Source organism: Sander lucioperca, chromosome 9, assembly GCF_008315115.2.
Source record: "Sander lucioperca isolate FBNREF2018 chromosome 9, SLUC_FBN_1.2, whole genome shotgun sequence".
In the NCBI taxonomy this organism is placed as follows: Eukaryota; Metazoa; Chordata; class Actinopteri; order Perciformes; family Percidae; genus Sander; species Sander lucioperca.
Window position 1 is genome coordinate 15,659,883 of NC_050181.1, and position 21,139 is coordinate 15,681,021.

General features: G+C 39.3%; 2 protein-coding genes across 2 annotated transcripts in view; one reads left to right on the top strand and one right to left on the bottom strand.

Moving 5' to 3' along the window:
* LOC116046981 overlaps positions 1–20,905 on the bottom strand; it is a 42,934-nt gene extending 22,029 nt beyond the window's left edge. The window contains exons 1-3 of the mRNA XM_031295461.2: positions 20,792–20,905; positions 19,548–20,473; positions 1,305–1,312 (exon numbers count right to left, since the gene is read on the bottom strand). Coding sequence (XP_031151321.1) covers positions 19,589–20,464 — 876 coding nt within the window. The 5' untranslated portion in view covers positions 20,465–20,473; positions 20,792–20,905 and the 3' untranslated portion in view covers positions 1,305–1,312; positions 19,548–19,588. The remainder of the gene's footprint in view (positions 1–1,304; positions 1,313–19,547; positions 20,474–20,791) is intronic.
* Positions 4,653–6,184, top strand: LOC118495954. The gene is made up of 2 exons (XM_036005686.1): positions 4,653–4,722; positions 5,138–6,184. Exon 2 carries the CDS (start codon positions 5,147–5,149, stop codon positions 6,029–6,031), a length of 885 nt encoding a protein of 294 aa, XP_035861579.1. The 5' UTR covers positions 4,653–4,722; positions 5,138–5,146; the 3' UTR covers positions 6,032–6,184.
* Positions 20,906–21,139: the final 234 nt, after the last annotated feature.

Below are 21,139 nucleotides of genomic sequence, written 5' to 3' on the forward strand. Positions count from 1 at the left end.
TCTCATACAGGCCCCTGAAAAAAATGTTCAGGTACAATACTATACACTTTATTTTGACTGTAATTTTCATCTTTGCAGGTTGTGACTGTATTCCTATATATTTTATGTTTTTGTGATTTACTATGACTACTACGACTTACTGTGATTTATTGTGCTTTTTATGATTATCATTTATTTTATAATGTATTTTTTTATTTGGCCTGTGAAGCACTTTGTGATAAGTGCTATATAAATAAACTTTACTTACATAATTAAGAGCTCAATGCTGAACGTGTGTGTGTGTGTGTGTGTGTGTGTGTGTGTGTGTGTGTGTGTGTGTGTGTGTGTGTGTGCGCGTGCATGCGTGCATGTTACTGAGAAGGTGTGACTTTCACAGAACAAGATCCTTTTGAGGGTAAGAACATGTGTGTACAGCAGGAAAATTCCCAGTTAGTAACCAGATATAATATGGTGTGTGTGTGTGTGTGTGTGTGTGTGTGTGTGTGTGTGTGTGTGTGTGTGTGTTGGTGTTTTCGTTTTTTTTACTTTCTTCATCCTTACTTCTTCAAAGCCCTGCCCAGGGGAAGGTTGTCTAATAACTAAGAACAACAATGTTAAATGTTAAATCATTTTGGTGATGATTTATTTAATTTTTTTTTCTCTTTTTCTTAAAAGAAACATGAAAAATTATATTACAGTAATACAACCGGCAATATTAGAATTTAATAAAGGTATATGGGTTCTACTGTTAAACTTGCTGTTAATGAAATCACTCAAAGTATTTGAAATGGCTTTTTTTCAACAATGATGTGATTGAACGATCAAATATTTAAGCCCCGTGCGGTTAGATTCCGAACTGCCGCCCTTTGCTGCATGTCATCCCTCTCTCTCTCCCCCTTCATGTGTAAGCTGTCAAAAATAAAGGTCTAAAATGCCACAAAAAAATTAAAGACTTGTATCACTTTATTCTAAACATTTCTTTATTTTCAATAAAGACAACTTTGCATGTGTGTCTTATTAAGACTCTATTCAACAGAAATTTCACTTTGAGTATTTTATCATGTTATTTATTAAAACTGCTAAAAGTGAAATGTTGCTCGGAGGTGTCACTTGGTCAAGAGTAGATCCTAGATGACTGCCGTACAGTAACAGGTGAGAAACACTTTCTAACGGCCTTGACACACCAACCAGACGGGCCGACCGTCAGCAGAAAAGCCAGTCGGACTGATCAGTCGGGTCGCGAGGTCCAAGAAATGCCTCAGAACACACTGAGGCGACGCCAACTTGAGCGTACGGTCTGCGCGTGCGCGAAACGTAATACGTCTCCATACCAGCAGGCGGCGCTGCTCTGTATTGTTTCCATTAACAGTCTGATTATTTCCCAGAAAATGAGAACCGGCAGCTGATTGGACGAACGCATCACGTGGGTCTTTTTTCTCCGGAAATTCACAGCCAGACTGTCATGGCGGCTTGTTCAGAATACGATCTCATATTGTACTAAAATAGTTCACCGAAACGTGTTTCTGAAAACATTTTAAGCGAGAAATAGGCCATTCAGTTGCTGAATCTGTCTTCATTTCAGATTGACAAAGGTCAGTTTAAAAGATTTTCGTCAGATTTTGAGAGGCTCATCCGCTCCCCATTTCCGGGTGAGTCCCGACTGCCCTGTCTCTGACTGAACATGTTGGGTCGGCCAAAATGAATGCCGACGGCTCCTCGGACGGCCGACGGCACGGGACACACGGAACAGACTCGAGTCACGGACCTCGCCAGACGGCCCGACGCCTGATTATCGGGCTGGTGTGTCTTCTCTCTAAAACATGTTTGTACAAACTTTCATTGGTCATGATGAATAACAAGTAATATGTAGATTTCAGAATTAATGATGATCATGAAACTGTATTTCATTGTTTACATCCTCAAATACAATGTTAGACAAAAACAACAATATTACGAATATTATGTATTTTTTATCTTCTTATCCGCTGAGCGGCACACATCACGTCAATTCCGGAGTATTCCGGAATTGACGTATTGACGAATTCCGGAATGGTATTTTTTAAAACGTTATTACGGTGCATAACTTACTAGAACAAAACAGAGCAACGTGTTGTTGCTGGTGACTAAACCACTGACTGTATATATGTACATTGAAGCGATACTGGCGTTAAAGACCCGCTGATCGTTGTCTGATTCTCTGAAATGAATACCCGCATTGCATTGTGGGAAATCAGCTTTGCATGCGCCTAGCTCGGATCATATCGTGTTCTGTTTTACAGCATACTGTAATATTTCACCGGTAATAAGACCAAAACAATATTATTAAAATAAAGAAATGTATACTATGATAACATCTAAATAAATGTTGATAGATGTTGCGTTATAGTTTTAAAAATATCAATAAACAACAAAGCAATCCAGCTTCCCTGGCCGAAATAGACCGAAATAAAAGAAATACAATTAAACCATGATAAGATCTGGTGAATAAATGTTGATTAAAACAGCGGTTATTGGGCTAAAAATACCAATAATAGCAAAGCTATACAGCTTCTCTGCGGCAGCCCGACTGGCAGAAAGAAAGGTGCTGTGATCAGGGAATCTGTGCGTAGACCACGGATGATGCCTGTCATTGACTTACATAGGCATCGCATCCGTGGGCCCGTCACGGAATTTTCGGCGATTCCGTGAAACTGCCACAGATTTTGAGTTAAGAGGCCGTGTTCATTTCAAGGAATTCTGTGAGATCAGGTTGATGTAGCAGCCAAATGGGGGTTGGAGGCTTGCAAATAAGCAAAACTTGGAGGCTTGCAAATATTCATGTTAACAGTTCTCAGACTAGCTAGTGTTTGCTAACACTAGCAGCTAACGTGGGGTTTACGGCTAGCTTAATGCAAACCAATGTTGCTGATAGCTACATTTAGATTTTGGTTAAACCCTATGGTGACAATCCCATGCATGACATATCTCAATTTTAATAAGGTAAAATAACAACTGGTAAATATAAGGTAGCATGCACAATAAATGACAAGAAGCTGGAAAACATAACTTATGCAATAACTCTGGTTTACCATGGAATCATTAATAGATTTTGTTTTACCATTAGCTGTTCATGTTGTGCTGTCAGACATACAGGCTATAGTTACATCTGTTGGGTGAAATGGAAGCTGTAATTACAGGGTCACATCTCTCTCTTTAAAGGTCTATGCTAAGTGGCTCTCCATATTTGTACTTTTTAAAATCCAAAATGTGAATGTAATTTCAACAACAGCACAACTTTACTGCATAATAGTGGTCTTATCAGATGCCATCACTACGCTGATAAGAATTGAATTTAGGCTGCTATATTTAACAGTGAGTTCATTTCATTCAGGTGTGAGGATGGTGGACCAGGAAAGACAGGGGAAGGCAACAGGTAGGACTAACATTAGGTGGAAGTGTAGGGGGAGCCACTTGATACCAACAGATTAATTTCTTAATATTATTAATATGGAAAAATTAATATGGAAAATATATTACATAATGTTTGTTTGACAATATGTCTTAGTGGAGAAGAACACAGGAAAGGAGTGAATGAGACAGACATGAGGTCGGCGATGGCATCAAGCAGAGATGAGACCAGTGATGACATCACGTAGGAGTTCTATTAGACCACACAAAACTAAATGTCCAGTTCAAGCTCCGAGTCCTCCTCACATTCGTTTCATTTTGCACTTTAACGTTAGTGTTGCTTACAGATGAAGTCTGATTATTTCTAATGCCAAATCGAAATAATTTAACATGTTTTGTTATATGCTATTAGGCTAATCTAATGCATTTCTGTATCAAAACCCGGCACATGTGGGAAATATAACAATTAGCCTATGTCTGACAGCGGGGACGTAGTAAACAAATCAGAACGCAAATTTAAACATCCGCAACGCATATGCTCGAATGCCATCAATGATGATTTATTTATTGTAATGACAATGACAATAAAGTACATTTATATATGTATATATATATATATATATATATATATATATATATGTATATACCATATATTTATTTATAATTATGCTAGGCCTACAGTGGCTGATATACTTTAAAATAAACCTTAATTATTTAAACCCCATACATGATGATGTCCGGCACACTTATTTATTTACTTGTTGTTGTTTATTTATTTTTTTTCAGGGGCGCCAAAATTGTTGCTGCATACACCTCTGACACCGGGTAGTTGCTCCCCAACCTTAAGTTACTGAAGTGATTCAAACTTTGTTCCCTCTCCCACCCAGCGCTGTCTCTCTTAACAACGCAGCTCCCACCGAACGGACCAAACCACTGTGAGGTAAGGAAGGGGGGCTCAAGATGTCAAGCCTTGTAAGTAATTACTAGGATTTTATGGACTTTGTACAGTATAGAGGGACTCTGTAAATGGGCATGCCTGTACCTAGGTGCAGAGTCCTTTGTGGGTTAATCTAGGTTTGTCAGTTTTGTAGTAAGTGAGTTCCCTCTGGAGGTGTGTAGGTGAAGTGCTAGCCCGTAGCTGCAGCAAAGTGCATGCTGTTAATGGTGGTTAAGTTACTGTGGTCAGCCATAAAGTGTCTAGGGAAGCTCAGGGTGCAGCATTATAGCTATAAAAAGTGTAAAAGGAAACAAAGTCCATGTTGATGCAACATTACGACAGCGTCACCCTCTTATTCTTCACTGCAGATTTGGCCCAGACTATCGTAAAATAGTTACCAGCTACCCGCCTAGGGCAAGGTAAAGTTTCTTTAAAATACCATATGTTAAATATACCATCATATGTTTTTGTCAGATTGTCCAGCTCTAACATTTTGCTTTATTGAGCTAGAAATTAGCCATTGACATGGTATACACACATCAGCAGTAAGCTTTGATGACTTTTTGTGCGTGTTTCGTGTAGTGAATATAGTACATGTAGCAAACATGAGTTGGAAATATGTGTTTTAAAACTACTTCATGCACTAGATGGTGGCAAAATCTCAGAAGTTGAGTGTGAGAAAATGGTCATGGTAAATCAATGGTAATAAAAAAAATACATTTGGGAATGCTCACCTTAGAAGCAGTGATTGCACAATCAGACTTTAATTTCTCATGATTATGTTGCTAAATTTTCATATTCTGTTTACTCGTGATTTGTTTTTCTTTAATGCAGTTACCCACAATGACCACCTACATCACACAACTTGACGTGTCCCTCCATGAGGATGAGGAGAAAAAGCTTCAATCACAAGGCTTCAAGAAAATCAATGTTGATCTGAACAAAGGAGCAGGAGGAAAGTATATCTATATTTGGTACAAAAAAGAATCCCGCTCAGCACCAATCACCGGACTTCAAGTTACATTCAACGATGACATGGCTGTTGGATTGATCAATGCAGGGTACACAAAGATCGATAAAGATCTCAATGCTGGAGCACGAGGTTATTACCTTTACCTTTGGTACTTCAGAGGGTCCGGAGAGTACCATACTCCCATAGTGGAGATTGATGTCACTACAGATGCAAAAAGTGAAGCTCACAAGTTTCTCCAAGACTGGGAGAGACTAGACTGTGATCTGAACCGCGGGGCTGGAGGGAACTTGATCTACGCCTGGGTGAAGAGAGAGAAACAAACCTACATCTGTGATGTCAGTGCCAGTGATTCTTACGGATCAGACACAGAGTACTTTCTGGAAGGTTACATCCGTGTGGATGAAGATACTAACAGAGGTGCAAATGGAGCCTATGTCTTCATCTGGTACCGTCAGACCACCGACTCCCAGCGTGCACTAAGAGATCTGAAAGTCTCAACTAATGATCTTCACTATCAGACCCTTAAGCAGCAAGGTTACACCTCAGTGAGTGTTAACCTCAACGAGGGGACCGGAGGTAACAAGGTGTACCTGTGGTACAAGAAACGAGGATGCAACAATCCCATCAAGGCCATCACCCTGCTTCTCAACACAGATGTTGTTCAAGAGTATAAGAAGGCTGGTGTCACTGTTATCGACAGAAATATCAACTTAGGCAATAACGGCCACACTGAGTACCTGTGTGTCTATCGGTGAAAGGCTGAGAAAACCTTCTGCATGGAAGCAGAGCTGAGAATTCCCAACACTCTCTGAGGTGGAAAAACAAATTCCAACAATGTTATAAATCATTTTGGTGATGATTTATTTAACATTTCTTTCTCTTTTTCTATGTAAACAAATGTTAATTATTATATTATATATTATATATTACAGTTACACATATCAGGAAATAATAAAGGTATATGTGTTCACCTGTTAAAATCGCTGTTAATGAAACAATTACTATTTCAAATAGCTGTGGTGTGTAATGAATGGTTGAATATTAAAGCTCTCTATCACTTTATTCTGCACATTTCAATAAAGACATATCTGCATGTGAAGTGGGTTTGCTTCAGACTCTACACAATAGAAACTTCACTTTGAGTATGTTATCATCTTATTCCCATCACGGTTATCATGCTGACAAGTCAGGGCCCATATTTATCAAACTGCTAAAAGTGACATTTAGCTCTTTAAGAGAGCTCAGGAGGTGTCACTTGGTCAAGAGTAGATCCTACATGACAGCAGTACAGTATGCGTGGATGGGGGACAGTGGCACTCGTATTGTCCTGCTGACTCTTCCTGGTCGGTGCGTCTGTGCAGTGCCAGTGGCCAGGCGTACTCCTTGCTGTCTGACAGCCTGCCCCTTTATCCTGGGTCCAGCTCCGCTCACCTAATTAGGAGATGCGCTACCGGTGTGTTTGGAGGAGTCGTCAGTGTCTGTGCCAGGCAAGCAAAAACACAAACAAAAGCAAAACACCACACTATATACAATAAAAATAAGAAAACACATAGCTGCCTGGCTACACTTTGTGACAAGTACAACAGAATTCAGCAGACCAGTTGACTTCTTACTGCCGAACATTCACCGTCAGCAGACACATAAGTGTTCAAGAACTTTAATATTTTCTTGGGACCATACATTTTTCTATTTCAGATTTCAATCAATTATATGAAGTGTACGCAGTGTAAATGGGTGCCGCATGCACATATAAAATATAATTTTACATGTCATTATAATGATCCATATTTGACAACTGATGTATAATTTGTTTCAGGATTATATTGGAGCTCATCTGAAAAGGCACAATCATGCTGCTAACTTGTCATATTCTGTTAATTCATGATGTGTCTTTCTTTAATGCAGTTACCCACAATGGCCACCTACATCACACAACTTGATGTGTCCCTTGATGAAGCCAAGGAGCAAAATCTCCAATCACAAGACTGAGTGGACTGTGATCTAAACCGCAGGGGTAAGGGAACTGGATCTACGCCTGGGTGAAGAGAGAGAAACTGTCGTGTCTTGGTTGCCGTGCTGTGTTGCCGATGTGTGGAAGAGAGATTCGCTGGATACTGTTCTTGATTATAAAAGGTTTATTACATCAAAGATTACAGCATCCATTTACAGACTCCATGGAAGGTCTGGAGAACACACCGCCAATATGCATTCTAAATCTGTCTCTAAAACCCACAGTATATATTGGGTAGCTTAGGTAACATGTTAGATAACATATGGAACATTCAAGTTGACATAGCATAGGTTAGTGTCTCTTCAGGGGCTTCCTATAGTTCGTTAACCCCTCAGCATCCAATCCCAGACCGTCTTTTGAGCATCCCAGTGAAATCACGCCACTAAGAGGTTAATCATTAAACCACTGCACTGCCAAACTCTCTTCTAAAGACTCAGCATATTTTAGTGTCTTATGAAACCTTTATACCAGAAACATAATCATAATTCATATAGATAAACCATTGGATACTACAAAACAAACCTACATCTGTGTTGTCAGTGCCACTGATTCCTATGGATCAGACAATGACTACTTCACGGAAGGTTACATCCGTGTGGAGGAAGATACTAACAGAGGTGCAGGATGTCTGCAAACTCGCGTTGGGAGTTTCTTCGAAGTTGGATGTAGTCCAGTCTGTTGTCTAATGAGCGGACATTTGCAAGCAGGATGGATGGGACAAGTGGCCGGCTAGCGTTAGCTTTCCACCTAGCTCGAACTCCTGCCCTCGTTCTGCGTTTCCGCTTTCTCGCACACCGCTTTCGATGTCCCCTTCCCCGGCTAGCGGTCTGCTAGCAGGCGAAGCTTGCGTAGTGTGTTGAGTATTCTGTCTGTAATAAAGTTTCCTGCATATTCTCTGATCTGTACCAATGTATCCCGGTCGTACACATGTGCGGTAGTTTGAATGCACATAATTGCAAGGTTGCTGCTGAAAAAGTCTTTGCCAGACAAACATTTTACATTCTACTGCAGCAGCTGCTCCGTCCGCCTCTTGTTCCTTCATCATCCGCAACTGTTCCTCGCTGTATTGGGGCTACCTGTACGAGCCGCAATACAGCATCGGATTCGGTCCACTGGTCCACTATAGAAACACACATGTACAGCACTTTATATATTGCCCTTAGTAACTGACTTCATTTAAAACACATTTGGCAACTTTATCAGCCTTGTCTAATTATCTCAACAACTGCCATAATATATTCATCAAACGTCTAACAACAATATGAACAGCAGTCTTCATACAGCAATATAACAGTAACAATGTCACATGAATAATTATTTAAATAATAGCAGTACTTAAATGAACAGCAATATGCACCTGTTGTTTTTTTAATGCAGGCAGATAACAATAAGGTAAAAGCACTGCTAAGTGAATAGAAAAGGCAGCAGGATTAATAAATCCTGGCTGTTAGCCAGGTCCGGACCACTTTTACTACAGAATAAATCTCCATGATAACTTAGGTGCCTCTGCTTTTGTGAAACCGAGTCAAGACTAAATTGAGCCAGGATAACTGTGAAATCCCGGCTTAATCTTGGTTTTGTGAAATAGCCCTCAGGTGTGCCTGTGGTACAAGAAAGACAACAGCAACAATCCCATTCAGGCCATGTCCCTGCTTCTTAACACAGATGTTGTTCCAGAGAAGGCTGGTGTCACTGTTATTGAAAGAAATCTCAACACAGGCAATAATGGCAGCACTGAGTACCTGTGTTTATATCAGTAAAAAGGCTAAGAAAGCCTTCTTCATGGAAGCAGAGCAGAGAACTACCAACACTCACTGATGTGAAAAGCGGAGTGCAACAATTTTGTTAAATCATTTTGGTGATGATTTATTTAAAGTGCCCATATTATGAAAAAAATCACTTTTTCTGGGATTTGGGGTGTTATTTTGTGTCTCTTGTGCTTCCACACGCATACAAACGTGGAAAAAAAACTAAAATATCCATGCTGTTTTGAGTGAGATACGGGTTTCTGTATATAACCTGCCTTCAGTCTCCGGGTGAGCTGTTCAAAATCTGCAGGGCTTTCCACGTCACTAGCCCCCTTGTTCTCAATGGCAAAACACTGCTACAACACACACGAGTTCACCATAATCTACAAATGAACTACTTACATGTCCCTGTTCTGCAGGTATTCCACGTTAAGTTGGAAGTGCGCCCTCATTTAGAAGAAGTCTCCCGGCTAATCCTGCCTTGTACTGACTGAAGTTAGAGAAACAGCTAGCTAGCTGATGTGATCCTTACCTAGCTACTGAGCATGTGCGACTCGCAACAAAGATGGTACAGAAGTGAGATGTCTCACTCTGTAGCTAAAACAGAGAGCTCAACACACAGGGTGAAAAGAGGAGCTGCAGCAATGTGCAGTACAACAAAAATATGGTGTTTTTTGAAAATTAAACCACGTAAACCTAAATTCTGATACAATCTCAAATTACAATTATGAACCTGAAAATGAGCATAATATGGGCACTTTAACTTTTTTCTCTTTTTCTTTAGTATATAAAACAATGTGATTAATTATATTACAGTAACACTACTGATAATATCATATAGTGTCAACATTATATAGGTTCTACTGTTAAACCTGCTGTTAATGAAATCAATCAAACTATTTTAAATGGCTGTTTTAAACAATGATGTTGATTGAGTATTGAAGCTCTGTATTTCTTTATTCTGCACATTTCCTACTTTTCAATAAAGACAACTTTGCACTTAAAGCGTGTTTGCTTCAGGCTCTACACAATAGAAACTTTACCTCACTTTATATGTTTTTATCATCTTATTAATTATCTTATTTGCGGCTGCCGGTTACAGCATTCTCGCTCAATTCTTTACCAATTTTAAAGATTTTTGTTCACATTAGTCACTTGCATGGGAAAATAGGGTCCAGGTTTAAAAAAAAAAATGTAATTACCCTTTAAAGTAGAAAAAGTAAAAGTACAAATTATACAGATGATGTCCCATTTAAGAATATTGTACATTATTGAATTATAATTATTGATGCAGTAATGTGTACATTGCTTTAATGTTGCAGGTTTTTTTACTATATACTGTATACTGCAGAGTAGCTTGTGAATGTTACCAAGGGATCAATAAAGTGTTATCTTTATCCATAATAATACATCATCATTTATTTGTTGATTGTATTATTACTCTGAATCTGCAAAGTAAGTAAAGTTATCAAATAAGTGTAGTGGAGTTAAAAGTACAATATCTGTCTCTGAAAGTATGAAGTAGCATAGGAAATGGAAATACTGAAGTCCAAGTACCTCAAAATTGTACTAAAGTAGGCTACAATACTTCAGTAAAGATACTTAGTTTCTTTCCACCACTGTGGACTTGTGCGAACAATAAAAGTACTTCACTTTTTATTACTCGCAAACTAAGATTAATTTAGCAATTTCTTATGATGTAAAAATGCTTTTTGCCTGGGTAGCCTAGTGGTAGAGCGCGTGCCCATATATAGAGGCTCAGTCCTCGACACAGAGGTGGGAATGACATGCAGGAAATTACCGCAGGTCGGAAACAAACCTGCGGCACTCCCCTTTCATGTCCTAATTGCCTAAATGCAAAAAAAATGATCTTTAAAAAAAGAAAAAGAGTAGATCCTAGATGAGCGTAGTACAGTAACACAGGTGAGAAACACTTTATTATTGGTCATGATGAATATCCCGTGAGCTGAAGCTATATGTAGAATACAGAACTGCTCCTATTACAAGAACTAAAGAGGGAAAAACAATAAATCATAAATCTGGACAAAACAAATAGAAGCCTGTTTCCAACATTGAGGATATTTGAGACAGTTGTTGTAGGATGAAAAGTCCTAATTATTACAGTACTTTGATCTGAAACAAAAGGATTAGGCATAAAAAGAAGGCTCTGATTCTCCCTCAAACAGTGAAGTCTTGGCTCAGACAAGGCCGAGACTTGAGAAAAGAAAAAAAGCATCAGTGTAAACTAGTGCTGCAATACTTCTCAATTGCCAAAGGACTGTCTCCCTCTCTCTGTCTGTGGTTCATCCATAATTCAGCAGGATAACAAAAATACCCTTGAGGAGACCAGACCATAGTACAGGAACACTATGGATTGTTCTGGTTTTTGGAGCCACTGTAATAAATTCCACCTTATCATCTTACATTCCTTTTGGTTTATTGGTAATATTGTGGTTTATATATCCATCCACCTTCTTTTCTGTCACTCAAGGTAGGACCCTGAAAGCACAGAAGTTAATGGGGCAAGACCTTGACCTAAAAGGGCTGACACATGGGCACAGATACAGACTAATGCATTTAATGGCATTTCTTTAAACCAATCAGAATCATCATGGGCGGTGCTAAACTCCGCACAGAGCCGCTGCAAAATAGTCGTGCGATAGAAAACTCAAATTGGACAGATAGTCTAGCTGTCTCAATTTACCATGCAGAGATCTGAGGAGCAGTCAACAATAGTCCTCATAAATCCACCAAATTTAAAATCAGCCAACCAGTAAAGTTGCAGTTTGCATCCATGTCTGTCCAGACTTGTTATCTATCTGTAATCTATTTCAGTGTATGAATTTCAGTGCAAACTGAACTGAACTGATCTATACAACCACTGCAGTTTTTAAAGATTAGTGTCACCAACTCAGTATCCAACAAATATCTTCCATCTGTATCTGTATTATGGCATTTAATAATGGCCAGGGAAGTGTGTCTGCAGAACATTATGATGTCACAGTGAAGTTGACCTTTGACCTTTTGGATATAAAATGTCATCATTTTATCCTATTAGACATTTGTGTGAAACGTTGTCATAATTAGTGCAGGAATTCTTGAGTTATGACCAAAAATATTTTATAAGGTCACAGTAACCTTGACCTTTGACCTTTGATTAGCTGTATGCTTCCGCCTGCTCCTTCTCAAACTTATCCTTTTTTATTATTTTTTTGTCTTTGGTAAATTCTGATTGTATCTGATTGTATTGTTTTAATTTTGTGGTTTTCATTTTTTTTTTTCTTTTTTCTTTCGCAACATTGTTGATTGCTCGAGATAAATAATACAATAAAAATAAATAACTAAAAAATCAAATCAGTTCATCCTTGAGTCAAAGTGGACGTCTGTGCCAAATGTGAAGAAATTCCCTCCAGGGGGTCCTGAGATATCACGTTCACTGCTCTCTGCTACGCAAAGGGAATCCACTGCAATCCCCCCCACCCCCTCTCTCATTCTTGTACATAAAAACCCAGAGCAGAAACGCCACCCCACCCACCGCTCCAACAGCCTCCATCACACTGTACTGAAGAGCCATTTAACATAGAAACTACCCAGCTGACATTTTCTGTCAGCAGACTCTCAGTTTTCACTGCACAGAGCTGAAACCAGTGTTCTGTGTGTATAGTTATGTTTTTTTTTGAGTGGTGGTGACAGCTGGGCGAAGGGACACAGATGAGACAAAGGCTCACAATGACTCACAACGAGGAGAAAGAGTAAAAACAGAGACAATATGCTGCCAGCTCTTTTTAAACTTGACATCCTATTCACAGATCTGAGATGTCTGCTACCTCACAATAATAACCCTCTGTGTTCCTGTTCCCGTTTCTCCACATTCTCATTGTGCAGCCACAGTCTTCTAATGGAGGCCGTGCACTGTCTCTGCATCCTCAAAGGCACCAAATGACCTCTGCTGTCATGTCGTGTAAATATTTGTCAGGGATGAGGAGCAGAGGAAACACTGGCACCTGGTGGCAGAAAAGTGGGAGGAAAACTGCAGCCTCATTGGTTTGTACACAAAAGGTGTCATCCACAGCATATTTATTATGTGTGTTGTACTGTATGGTTCCATCTTTGTGAGGATACAAAACTATGGATAATCAATGTTCAGTGAGTCAACTGTTTTGTCTATCAAGATTAACATCCCATTAGGAAACAGTCATAGACTTTTTAATACTTTCTCAAGCATCATTAACAATCGCTCTTGGAAAAAGGTTCATAGACTTAGTATGAATAAGAGAATGTATCAAGAGTGTGTGTATTCATATCAGTTTTTAGTCTGGATGCCAGCCAAACTTAGCCCCACCCACAACATTTGAGGTCGGGAAGTTCGGTCTGGACTTGATCCGTTGTGGAGCAACTGTGCTCCAACCAGAGCTGTTCGGACCAATCAAATTGTCAGGACGGGCTTTAGACGATGATGGACAGATGATCAACAGTAACGTAATCAACCACGTCACCAAAGAGCGCTTGTGTTGAATTTGTTTACAACAAAGATGGCTGCCGCTGGAGAATTGAGATGTGTAGATTCTGACAACGCATTCATTTTAAAAGAGGAACAGAGAACCGCGATCAAGGCATTTGTCAATCGGAAAGATGTTTTTGCCGTCCTTCCTACGGGATTCAGCAATGTCACATACTCTGTGCTCTGATTGGTTGTAGGTCTATCCAATTGAGTGCAGAGGCATTTTCTTTCCTGGTTCGGTTGAAACACGCCCGATAATCACAGCCCAATGGAGCAGTATCAGACTCATATTCTGACTAGAATCTGAGTATGACGACGTCAGGCTAATCAGTTTTATTGTTTTGTGAATTTAACTCTAACATCATTTAAGTTCAAAGACCAGAAAGTAACCAAAACCATTCTAGCTGTGGCAGATCTTCTGTTAATTTTTGGACCCCATCGCTCATAATAAGAAGACGATTAATAAAATAGGTTTTCAGGGCTTTTGACAACACAAACTACATCATCAAGACCAGATAATTCACATCACTTGGTTTCAAAGCTCCTAACTGACAGCCATTTCTCACCAAGGTAGCTTTAAGTTCATCTCAGGATACTAAAATAATACAAATCTATAAAGCTCATACAGTATTTGTGTTACCTGCTTTATGGTTGGACCAGACCTGGTGAACAAGCCAAAGGAGAAGAGTGATGGAAACTTTGGGAAAGACAAAAAAACAAATGGCATTTATACAAACATGTTATTGTCACCAAATTGGGCTTACAGCTGAATTATAAACTAAGTTTGTAAAGAACTGGGATTATAAAAATGACATTCCTTGTACTGACTCCATTTAGTCTCCATGACTTCTCTGTTTTTTCTTGATTTGCAGTGTGACAGATGAAGCATTAAAACTGTATAATCCATGTTGATATGAAACATTTCTACACTCGCACGCATCAAGTAATATCCCAGTTGTTGCCACACTCTGCTGCTGCATTTAACATGAGTAGCATTGAGTAAGCCTTTTTGGCTAATACCAACACCTGACTGACATTTATCCACATTTAAATGCTTAGAATAAGCATTTTAATTCTTAAATTACCAGCTAATGCTAGCTCGCTATCTTGGTAACATTTTTCAAAACAAATCTAGTTGTGGTCTAGCAATGTCTGACCCTGCAAGATCCCCAGTCTTTACATATTATGACCAGGGGCGCCGTATAGGGGGGAAAAGTTAGGACAATTCCAAGAGCCCATGACTGACAGGGGCCAAAAATAGGTAAAAACTAATATAAAATTATTAAACCATCATCATTCAGTATATATATTTCAAATATAATAATAAAATTAATGATCTCTTTGTATTTACTTGTTTTTGGCAGTAAAAGTTAAATATCCCCATTAACCAATAAGTAAACATCCATATTGACCGACTACCCCCCTGTATCTGCATGAAATGGTTTGGTCCTGCCTTAGCGCTCAGTGACGGTGTTTAGTTGCAGTCAGTAGATGCGCCAGAACTACAGTGACCACAGTCTTACCAAGTAACGTTAAATCAAAATCTGGTTTTCAAAAAAGGAAAGAGAAAAAAGAGAGAGAGGAAAGACAAAGGAAAGGTTGTCAAACTGTAATCCAGTTTTTCTCCAAGAAAGGTGGGTAGCCTATAGTCTGTGAGTGGTATTAACCTGTTGACTTAATGTCCATAGTGAAATAAGCTAGCTAGCTACAGACTAGTGTTAGCCTACATTTAATCACCATTTAATCAGTGCAGGGAAACGTTTAGCAAGATATTCATATTAAATCATTGTCCCTGCCCCTTTTAGCAGACTTAACAACAGATGAGTCAGCAGCACCCTAGTCTCCCCCTAACTGTGCCCCTCCCTGTCCCAGTGAAGAAGGTGAGCAACATTGTGTTCAATGACATGCCAGTTAGCATCATAGCAGGGAGTCTGTGGGGTTTTCTCTGTCTCTCTTGCTCTTTTTACCATTACAAAAAAGAAAATGAAATATGTATTAATGACAGAAATTCAAACACATTAATAACAATTATTTTATCACATAATGATCATTATGAAATAAAATAAAAAAACAACAACCTACTGTCTGTACTAGATGCTGGACAGTTGGAAACAGTGAGTAGCTTACCTGAGCCTGCATGTAAGATACAGACAATATTAACTGTATTGAACTACAAGAAGCAAGACAGTTGCAAGCCTTTAATTAGAGTTATGTAAAGCTTTTGATGGGACAGTTAGGTCCTAGAGATGTGGTGACAACAGCTGCGCAGAGGGGGCCCAATTTGATTTTTTGTCATGGGGCCCAAAATTCCTGGCGGCGCCCCTGATTATGACAGTCTTTAACTTTAGATGAGAGATGATTGTCTTTAGATGTGAGATGGAGTCAGACTTTAGTCTTCTAGTGTATGGTAGGCATAAGACTCATTAATATATGACATCCATGGAACCATGGTAAAGACTGTAGCAGTATGTTTCTAGACAAAAAGATTCCGTGGTGTACATCGACATCTGGTGGCGACTTTGAGATGTTACATTTGGGGAATTTGTGGCAATGTAAAACTCTCATGGGAGCATGCATGTTACAGTCGAACAAACAATGATTTTAATACATTTGTGATTCAATTAAATTATTATTAGGATGCATTTTATTTAAAGGTGAGAAACTCTTTTTACACACCAATTAAAAAATAAAAATGTGTTGAAATCAGTAAAATCATCAATACAACAAGGCAAAGGAAAAAAAGGAACATGCTGGTCAAATTCCATTTGGTCCGCTCAATAATGTTGTGTTACTTGTGCCAGGAAACACAATTGTTGGTTCATAAAGTGCTCTGCTTTTTGACACCTGCTTAGGCTTTCAGCTGAAATTGCAATCAGCAGTGTTTGAAATGCACCAGGCTGAAATCCATTCTGTTTTGAATGTTTTGTTAACACCATGTTGCCTCCGGTCACTAACTGGTCATTATGTTGCTGTACACACATGTTCCCACCCTCAGAAGTGTTTGTTTAAGTTACACCTGCTGTGATTACACAAGATAACATTGTTCTTGGCAGGACTATGAGGAAAGGTGTAGATCAAGGAAAGAAAGCAAATTCAGCAGTTGGGGGTTCGGTGCCTTGCTCAAGAGCACCTTGGCAGTGCCCAGGAGGTGAACTGGCACTTCTCCAGCTATCAGTCCACCACCATACTTTGGTCCGTTCCAGCAACCCTTCGGTTCCCAACCCAACTCCCTACTGACTGAGCTACTGTCACCCCCATAAAAATGGACGTAGCATCGCTGACCTCACCCGTTGGTTTGTGGACTACCGTTTTGAGTTTGCATTTTGCCCGTCGTCATCTTGGTATTTGGAGCTCGCAGATTTTCAGCCTTCTGATGCGAGTCATCCGGTGGAGTTTTACTGGCGGGTAAAGGCAGACCTGTAGGTACTGTTGCTGTTCGTTAGCATGTCGAGTCAATGCGTGAGAAATAATTAAAAAAAGAATTGAAGTTCTATCTTGGCTATTCTAATTATTCAACATTTTTGTGTGTGCGCATGTCTTTATATTTATTCAGGTCAAGCCCAACAGACACAAAACGTATTTGGCAACAACTGAAGATGAAATACAAAAATATACAATCAGGTATAATTTTATTTCAAGCAATTGTGATTTTTAGCCTACCCCATAGTATTGGAATTTTCTAAGTATACAGAGTAACTTTTTCTGCCATCCCAAAACAGCCCCTATTTAATAGTTTGAAAGTAATGCCCTTATACATGCAAGTCTCCAATTCCATGCTTTATGGACAAATTCGACCTCCATTAAAACCAAAAGAAAAAAGGCTGTAGAGTGGGCGACCTATGGCTGGAGGCATCTCATCTGCTGACCCAACCAGCCCACAGGACACACAGGCCTACAGAACAGGTTAGCTAGTTATTCAAATGATATGTACATTCATCCTTTTGTTAGTACTGTTACATGTGCCCCTGGTGTGTGTGTGTCTTGTTTTCTCCCTCTGTCTCTTTAGCCCCGTTTACACGAAGGGAAGACGCAGATATTTTCCTGCGGTTTGGCCTCTCATTTACACGAAAACCCCGTTTTTATCACAGAAAACGATTATTTCTAAAAACTCCGGCCAAAGTGGAGATTTTGGAAAACTTCGTTTGCACGTTTGCATGTAAACTGAGACAAATGGAGGTTTAGGCAGTCGAGAGAGAGAAAGAGGAAGTGAGTCGTTGCTGTTGTTGCTATTTTCGGGATTCTGATTGGCTAACGTGGGCTTGAGCTTCTTGTTACACTGCCACCTACAGGTGTGGCATGCTCTTGACAGCATTGACAGCATATATACACGGGTACATGTAAACAAACACTTTTCTGAAAACATAGAGGTTCTAAATGTCCGTTTATGAAAATAGCCGGCCATGTGTAAACGTAGTCTTACTCTCTCTGCCCTCCTCCCTCTGCCTGTTGCACACCTGAGCGTAATCAGTGCTCAGGTAGAGTGGGGGAGGTGATAAGAAGGCAGAGAGTGAAGGGACAGAGGCATATGGAGAGCACACTAGTGAGGAGTTTCCTCCTCACCTTTTTTCTCCACAAGCAGGTTTGTGTTTCCCAACCTCCATGCACACTTAGGTGCTGGACTTTTGTTATTTTAGTTTATTGTGTTAGTTTGGGCTGGAGATTAACAATAGTTCAGTTATTCGTCTTTTTTGTTTGTTCTAGGATTAGCTTACCCTTTTTACGTGATTTAAGGGGAGACGTGGGGAGCGACGGCCCGTTGCGAGGTTGGTCTAGCGTCTTCCCATCTTTTGTTGTTTTTGGCCAGGGTCTCCAGTCCCTTTTGTTTCTCTTTGTTTGCTACTTTTGGTAATATTATAGCATTATTTAATAAAGCTTGTTGGTTAATTGTTAACTTTGTGTCTGGCATCTTTTTAATATATTGCATCCTCCAATCCCTTTTGAACCTTGGTTTGTCTTTTAAATGGAGGCCGTAACAAGTACTAACTCACTATCCCACCTATCGTCATAGACACAACTCAGCACACTGATGTTCTATAGCGGCACAAATCTTTGTAGTTGACTACCATTACTTTTTTCACATTCTTAGTTGTGGTATAGACATTACAATCTATTTTAAGGTGACTCGATGGAGTTATTTATTTGGGAAATTGTGATGTGGCCTGTTGTAAAAACTAAATTAAACTTTTTTACTCCAACTAGTTATTTTGCAGATTCAGAGTAATAATACAAAATATAATCAGCAAATAAATGATTTATTATGGATAAAGATAAGACTTTATTGATCCCTTGATGAAATTCACAAGCTACCTGGAAGTTTACAGTGTAAAGTAGTAAACTGCAACATTAAAGCAATGTACATATATACATACATGTATTGCATCACAAATTAAATATTATATACTTTATTCTGAAATGGGCTATTCTGTATAATGTGTGCTTCACTGCATTTTGATGCTAGTACTTTTGTACTTTTACTTCAGTAACATTTTAAATGCACACGCTTGTACATTGTGGTGTAACTTATTTGACTTAATTAAAAGATTGAGTACTTGTTCTCCTCCTGTAGTCCAAATTTTCATTTGTAGTAGTTTGATAAATATGGGCCCTGATATGTCAGCATGATAACAGTGATGGGAATAAGATAATGAAAACACATGAAGTGATACACAGTTTCTATAGTGAAGAGTCTGAAGCAAACACACCTTACATGCAGAGTTGTCTTTATTGAAAAGCAGGAAATGTTCAGATTAAAGTGATACAGAGTTTTAATATTCAATCCTTAACATCATTGGTTAAAAACAGCCATTTGGAAATCATTTGATTGATTTGATTGACATGAAGTTTATCAGTAGAACCCATATACCATTATAACCTTCTGATATTACCAGAATACAATTAATCACATGGTTTTCTATACTGAAGAAAAAGAGAAACTAAAATTAAAGAGGCTATCAACAAAATGATTTAAGAATATTGTTGGACTCTGCTTTCCACTTCAGTGAGTGTTGGGAATTCTCAGCTCTGCTTCCATCAAGAAGGCTTTCTCAGCCTTTCACTGATAGACACACAGGTACTCAGTGCTGCCGTCAGTGCCTGTGTTGAGATTTCTTTTGATAACAGCGATACCAGCCTTCTCATACACTGGTACAGCAGCAGGGTTAAGAAGCAGGGACATGGCCTTAATGGGCTTGGTGACGCCATCTTTCTTGTACCACAGGTACACCTTGTTACCTCCAGTCCCCTCGTTGAGGTTAACACTCACTGAAGTGTAACCTTGCTGCTGAAGGGACTGAAACTCAAGATCATTGGTGGAGATATTCAGATCAGTGAGCGCACGCTTGGGGTCGGTGGTCTGACGGTACCAGATGAAGACATAGGCACCTCCTGCACCTCTGTTAGTATCTTCATCCACACGGATGTAACCTGCCTTATAGTAGTCGGGGTCTGATCCGTAGGAATCAGTGGCAGAGACATCACAGATGTAGGTTTGTTTCTCTCTCTTCACCCAGGCGTAGATCCAGTTCCCTTTAGCGTTGCGGTTTAGATCACAGGCTGATTTCTCCCAGCCTGTGGTGAACTTCCCGGCTTCACTATTTTCATCTGTAGTGACATCAATCTCCACTATGGGAGTGTGGAACTCCCCAGACCCTCTGAAGTACCAAAGGTAGATGAAATCACCTCCTGCTCCAGCATTGAGATCTTTATCGATCTTTGTGTACCCTGCTTTGATCAATCCAACAGCCATGTCATCGTTGAATGTAAATTGAACCCTGGTGATTGGAACTGACCCTTTTTTGTACCAAAGATAGATGTAATTTCCTCCTGATCCTTTGTTTAGATCAACATAGATTTTCTTGAAGCCTTGTGATTGGAGCTCTTGCTCCTCAGCTTCATTAATGGACACATCAAGTTGTGAGATGTAGGCCATTGTGGGTAACTGCATAAAAGAAAGACACGTCATTTGTGTGTATGTATAATGTATATAATTATGATTGTTACCTTGTGAATATGGTATGGAAAACACAATAGTGAGTAAACACAATACGAAAAGTTAGCAGCATGACTGTGCCTTTTGAGATGAGCTCCAATATGATTATAATAAATTAAAATATCAGTATCAAATATGGATCACTATTATGACATCTAAAATTGTATTTTAAATGTGCATGTTGCACCTATTTATACTGAATATAATAACTTTGAAATAGTAAAATGTATGTTCCACATAAAGAAAATAAAGTTCTTGAACACTTACGTGTCTGCTAACGGTGAATGTTCGGCAGGAAGAAGTCAACTGGTCTGCTGAATTCTGTTGTACTTACCACAAGTCAGCTGCCTTTATATAGAGAGATGCTAGGGCTTATTGTGCAACCATTCTTTTGTTTACCATGTTGGACACAAGTCTATGTAAACTTAACATAGAAAAGCAAACTACATCAGCTTCCAGCTGAGATGGTGCAGTATCTTGCCAGCTCTAAGTGTACTTGAAGTGTCCAAAATATTCACTATTAATTAATGATGTCAAGTACAACATCTGCAGTATTGTATTGCTATTCAACTGCAATGATTTGCCATAGAGCTGCAGCACATGCATCTAATGCTG

Bases quoted from the DNA above. Each gene is read 5' to 3' on its own strand.
- LOC118495954 (XM_036005686.1), top strand. From the start codon at position 5,147: ATGACCACCTACATCACACAACTTGACGTGTCCCTCCATGAGGATGAG.